General features: G+C 37.5%; 1 protein-coding gene across 1 annotated transcript in view; it reads right to left on the reverse strand.

Moving 5' to 3' along the window:
• NKAIN2 (sodium/potassium transporting ATPase interacting 2) overlaps positions 1 to 5,977 on the reverse strand; it is a 919,670-nt gene extending 913,693 nt beyond the window's left edge. The window contains exon 1 of the mRNA XM_046677804.1: positions 5,618 to 5,977. Coding sequence (XP_046533760.1) covers positions 5,618 to 5,671 — 54 coding nt within the window. The 5' untranslated portion in view covers positions 5,672 to 5,977. The remainder of the gene's footprint in view (positions 1 to 5,617) is intronic.
• Between the last annotated feature and the right edge of the window lie 23 nt (positions 5,978 to 6,000).

Below are 6,000 nucleotides of genomic sequence, written 5' to 3' on the forward strand. Positions count from 1 at the left end.
ATAAAAACACACAAAATAGAAAAACTAGTTTTTTCAAAGTGCACTTAAAATCAGCTTCATTGTAACTTTTCTAAAAGAGTTTTTACAGGGATCAAAGTTAGCATGTGATCCATAAGTAATTTAAAAGATAAAAATTATTAGCATTAGAAGTTACCCTATTCCTATCCCAGGTTGAATATAAATAAGAAATTCTACAGCTTGCATAGAATTCAATGTTATGACTATTTCTATCAATTAGACCCACTGCCTATTTCAGAGTTGAAGAAAAAAAAAAAAGGAAAACATTGCTTTCAGGAAGATGAAGGAAGTAATTCTTTAAATAGTAAGAGATTTCAAATCTAAACACACCTGAAATATTGAAAGAAAAGAAAACCAGTTTATAAATTTCACTTTCCACCCTAATCTGGAGAAAAGAAAATGATATAATTTTATCTTGTGGCTTCATAATATTTAAATGTCCTTCAATTTCTTGGGCTTGGTGGGAACAAATATTTCATACACTTTTATTTCCTCTCTATAGAAATGATCCAGGTGTAAACAAAATCCTTGCTTCCACTGTTGTTACAGGGGGTGGGAAAGGAACGCTAGATACATCGTATCTTGATGGCCTATGTATTTTATTATATTGGAAATAATCAATCAAGTTTCTATGGGGGAAAAAGGTGCCAAAATTGGGCAAGTTCATTATACAGGTGGAAAAAAGAATAGAACTATTTCTCCTGCGTGTTTGATTTCTGACAATTGAGTGTCACAAGAGATGGAAAAAGAGTAATTTTCATTATTAGCAATATTAGTTTCAAAACCACTTTTGGAAAAATTACACTGAGCTGCTCAAAATTCTGCAAATAACATAACTGAAATATATCCATTGAAATGTTAGCCATTAGTAGCATATACAAATATTGAATGAAACTGATGCCATAATTTTAATATTTTTATTTCCAGTATAAAAATTGAAGTGTTAAAATGTGCTTCTGTCTCAGATTTTATTTTCGACAAGCACACACATGCACAAAATAGAAACAGACCGAGAAATAAAGACCTTGTATTATAAGGAGTCCCTGGCTCCCATTCTGAAATTCTTGACTGGGCAAGTAGAGAATGTGACCCCAAGTAAAGCAGCATCAGAGAGAAAAGGAAGTGGCAATGCCTACTGGCATTTCTGGGCCAGTGTCCACATATGGGCCCTGAGCCAGAGATGGCTCTGGCAATCTGTACAGGGGACGCTGCCCATCAAAGCCTTTATTGGAGAAAGCAGGGGAACAGTTCGGCGCAGACTGGCTCTTTGAAACTTTGGGTGTATGAAAATAAGAAGCTGCCACTTGGTTTGTGAACCAAGAAAGAGAGCTGGATACTGGAAGAAGGGTCTCCACCTTTCTCGGTAAACATTAGAGCCGAGAAGTGCGAAATTCCAATGAACAAGGAAATGAAAAACGACACGCAGGATGATGTCGGGGTGCAAAAGTAGAAAACACTTAAAAAGAACAAAGGTATCAGCATTTTACAACTTAGCAAACTCTTAGCATGTTCTTGCATCATAAATTTCTGAAAAATTTTATGGAAATTTTCAGTCTTCTCCATGAATCAGATAACAACCTCAAAATTTTATCATCAATGGCATTTGAATCTAAAATTTTAAATTCTCTGAGAGGGAGGGTTTGTGATCAGTAAAGTTCTATGCTTTTGGAGAACTTTCAAACTTATCAGAAGAATCCTAGGAAAATCGTAAGAATCTACCTGCACTTTTCAAGCCACTTCATGTGAATGCTTTATTTTCTGGAAAGTAATTAGAGCATGTAACTATGAACACTGCATAAAATCATGATTGACACCATTGAAATACTCCATAATAATAAAGTTGTTTTTATTTAGCCCATCAGTGCACTCACAGCCTTCTCTAATAAATGTGTACCTCTGAAAATGATTAGTAACTGTGCAGTAGAAAGCAATTGATACTCTTGTTTCAAATGTACTTCACACAGCTGCACACACGTGTACTAATCTAATTGTTTCTTGCACCTGCTCCAAGTTAGCCTTCCAGAGAGCTCATGGCAAGAATGACATTTTCAAGTGTTAATCTGTTGAATGTAAATCTACACTTTCTTTCATTAGTTTATGGCACATACACTTTGTGCCACACAGGAGTCTGATGTACAAAAATGTGGGCGATTTTGAATTTCCTTACTTGAAAACAAAGCTGTCTTTTCAATCTAAAATAAGCTACATTCTACCCTATTATAACTGAGTGATTTTTCACTGAGAAATATCTGAGTAAGTTTTTCAACATTTATATAAAGTACTCTTTGATTCAATCAAACATTGGGGGGAATAAAAAAGCTAAAATTCTTTTGCAAGCTCCTGAAAGTTGCAAATAAGAAGTTAAATTGTTCTTGTCCTATACCACCACATCTACCACCGCAGATGGAGCGAAGATTTGTGTTACCATCTGAAATCTTCAGTTTCTGAGTATTAGGGACAGCAATGGTAAAAAGAAAATTACCTTCTTGAGATTATAAGCTTAAACTCTGGACTCTGCACATGCAGCAATCTGTTTCCAAAGATCACACCCCTTATTCATAGGAATCACCATACAATCTGAAGTGACAGTAACCATACAACTCAAAGATTTTAATTTATGATATATAGAGCCAGATACTTTTTCAGAAAATGGAAGTTTTGTATTGACTCTCTAGGGGATGAAACTCTAATTTCTTGTCTTAGAAACTCACTGTCTGATTTGTAAAAGAATGCATGTTTATGTACATTTGTAGTCTGACAAACATTAAATTAAATGCACATGTAACAAAACTAAAAGCAAAGATATAGAATCCTGAAAGGCAAATTTCTCTAGAGCTTCTATCTCTGTCCATTACTCGCTAAATGATCAAAATGTTGTGTCTGCTCTGATAGTAACCTGATGAATAAGGCGCCCATCTCCACAATACCAAAAGCTACCTCATCTTCTACTATTGTTAGTTGCAAGTTGATAGAAGTATAAATATTGCTTTATGTCCAATTAAAATATAAATACTCTACTTACAGAATTGGAGATAAATATTTCCAGAAAGTTAATAAAGTTACTTAATAAAGAAACTAAAGTTTCTATTTTGGACACTCTTTGGCTTCAATTAATTTTAACAAATCTAAGGTTTTTCTGTACAGCTACAAGAAACCATGCCAAATGTTACAAGAATGCACACCAAACATTTCAGAAGTAAACAAAACTGAGCGAATTTTTGTATCAATGAATGGTACATGAGTCAAAACTTACTCTGGAAACTTGGTTACTTATAAAACAATCTTTACTCATAACAGCTCAAAGACACAAAAAGTTTTTAAAGATCTATCAAGAGCAAAGGAAGATACATACACCTACCTACTTTTTGTTCATTGCTTTGCAACTATTAATTTGCAACAGAATTATTTTACTTAAAATTAAATACTATACTTCTAAGAAGCAACAATTACCAGGAATCTCTGAGGCCCTTTAAATGGGATCATTTCACCCTATCAAACCAAGTGAATGCTCTTTATCCTTTGTTTTTTGTTCTGCATCTGCATTAACATGGCTGCTAATTATATTAGCCTGGTGGCACATAAAGTCTGAATGGGAAAAATCACATGACTTTCATAGAGCATAAAACACTCCTTAGGCTTCAAATGTATACTGGCTTTGATTGAGCACTCCTAGGTTCCAGCTACCTCTGTTTTGCTGGAGAACTCAGCCTTGATTCAAAATTCCTGTTTCACAGGTGATGTAACACTTCTCCAATGCATCATTGCATGGATGCATGCACACGAACACGAACACACACATACACAACCCCACACATCTTTAGCCTTATCATGCTACTTTGTATATTTAGCTTCCCCATTTGTATATTTGTTTTTCTAAAATTGTCTAAGTTCTTGAGGACTTTGTATTTCTCACACAAAACGCCATATAGAGCTAACGCCTACATTGCCACAATAAAGCCCTACTATGTTCAATGATTAAAAGTCAAACCATTTTTAAAATTTAAAACTGAAAAGAGCATAAGAATGCTCTTACCCACCCACTCATTCTCACAGTTTTATGCTTTTACACAGTGAATCAGCAAATGCATTCTTTTCTGAATCATATATAAAAATAAGAATGTTTTGAAAATGTTTATACAATCTGGCATACTTGGCCTCACTGGCAGTTTAACAAAGTAAACTCTCTCATTGTTCTGGTTAGCTTCATCACTAAGAGTAAAAATGCTTTATTCCAAAACATAAATGAATATGTGGTGCAGAAAAATAAACTGGTTTACACATCACTGAGAAAATATTATATTCTTAAAATTATATTTACAGCTCCATTTTCTTTTTCTTACAACCAAGTGCATTAAGTAATTCACAGATGAAATTATGTATCATCAGATAACTTTCCTGGGAAAGAAAAACATCCTGAGACAATATGCAAAAAAAGCACTGCTTCAGCTAAAATATTAAACCAAACAACAACCACCACCTCTCCTGGGCTTCACGACAACTGATAAACAATGAGGAACACTTAAGGAATTCTTCTACCAGTTTCAACAGCAAATCCTTGCTCTTTTGATCACTTTACTGATCCGACTCTCGGAAATCTCCTTCAGTCTTGTTGTCCTTTCATCCTTTAGGAAAGGATTGTTGGAAGTGTGGGTGGCTACTCAGATTAATTTATACTTTCCAAGGAAAGCTATTTGATAACAGGAGTGAGCAGGTACCACCCACCTCCAATGAACTACATACAGTGGTATATTTTTCACCTCTAAACTACCCTCAGTTCCTCCTTCTATTGCCCTTAGGGAATTTAAATTCAGAGACATGATGTTTGCCATTATTGGCTCCTTGCCTCTTTGCAACTGTACAACATTCCTCAGAAAGTACATACAATTCTCCACCCTATGGGATCAGACAACAGTATCTATTTTAGGAGCGATTACATAGATAACACATTTTCCTTGGAATTGCGTGTAATAATTGTGATTTAAAGGCTACTGGTTCAGTCCGTGCCGATTCTGTTGCTGAGTTCATCTAAGTAATTTCTCTTCAATCTACATACTTTTAAAACTCAGTGTGTCTTCCAGAGCAGACTGCTGTAAGGATACTATCAGCCCTACATAGTGGCTAGTTAGAGCATTATACTTATAAGACAATGTACGCCTTGAAAAATAACACATGTCAACGAAGAAGCAAAGATACTGTAAAAACTACTGAATGGAAGAAAAGACAAAAATTCCATATTTCTCTGCTTTAACACCTGTATAATAAATTACAGGTGACAATCACGTTGTTACATTAAGAATGCAACGCATAAAGGAACAAGAGCTAAATCTTGCTTTGCTTAAAGAAATTAACGACAACAAGTTTAACCCGCACCTGCCAAACTGTCTTCAGACGGACAGAAATAGGTGGAGGTGGAAGGCTCACCTCTCCTGTACCCCACAGTGCGTCTCCCCGAAATCATTTTAAATATAGGCAATATATCTGTCACCTTTTCTCTTTTATTTTTCCTTCCATTCCAATCCATGGCAGACCCTTGACTGCACTCCCCTGCCCACTATCTCAAAGGCACATTACAGAAGAAGAGGACCCAAGTGTCACTTACCAGTTGCATGCCACAGATAAAGATAAGCGTGCACCTGCCACTGCAATAACCCATGGTTTCCGAGACCCCTGCCACAGCCAGACTGTCCCACGTCGGCCACCGTCGAGCCCCCACTTTATCCAATCAGATCGCGGGGAAGAACGGGCGAACCTGCCGAGGGCTCGGGGGCTCTGGGCTGCTGCTGCCAGCGTCCTGGGAAGGGACAGGCATTAGGACCTGCTGGCGCGGCGGCGGCAGCGGCAGCTCCAGCCGCGCCCGCCACACATACCTTCACTCGCTCGGTGCACACGCCGCGCCGCGGCCAGCGCCGCCCGCGGAGACGCGCCCGGGGCCCGCAGGGGCAGCAGCGGCAGCCTCGCAGCGCCGCCGCGCCCTCGGGCATC

The sequence above is a fragment of the Equus quagga genome, chromosome 11 (genome assembly GCF_021613505.1).
Source record: "Equus quagga isolate Etosha38 chromosome 11, UCLA_HA_Equagga_1.0, whole genome shotgun sequence".
Lineage (NCBI taxonomy): Eukaryota > Metazoa > Chordata > Mammalia > Perissodactyla > Equidae > Equus > Equus quagga.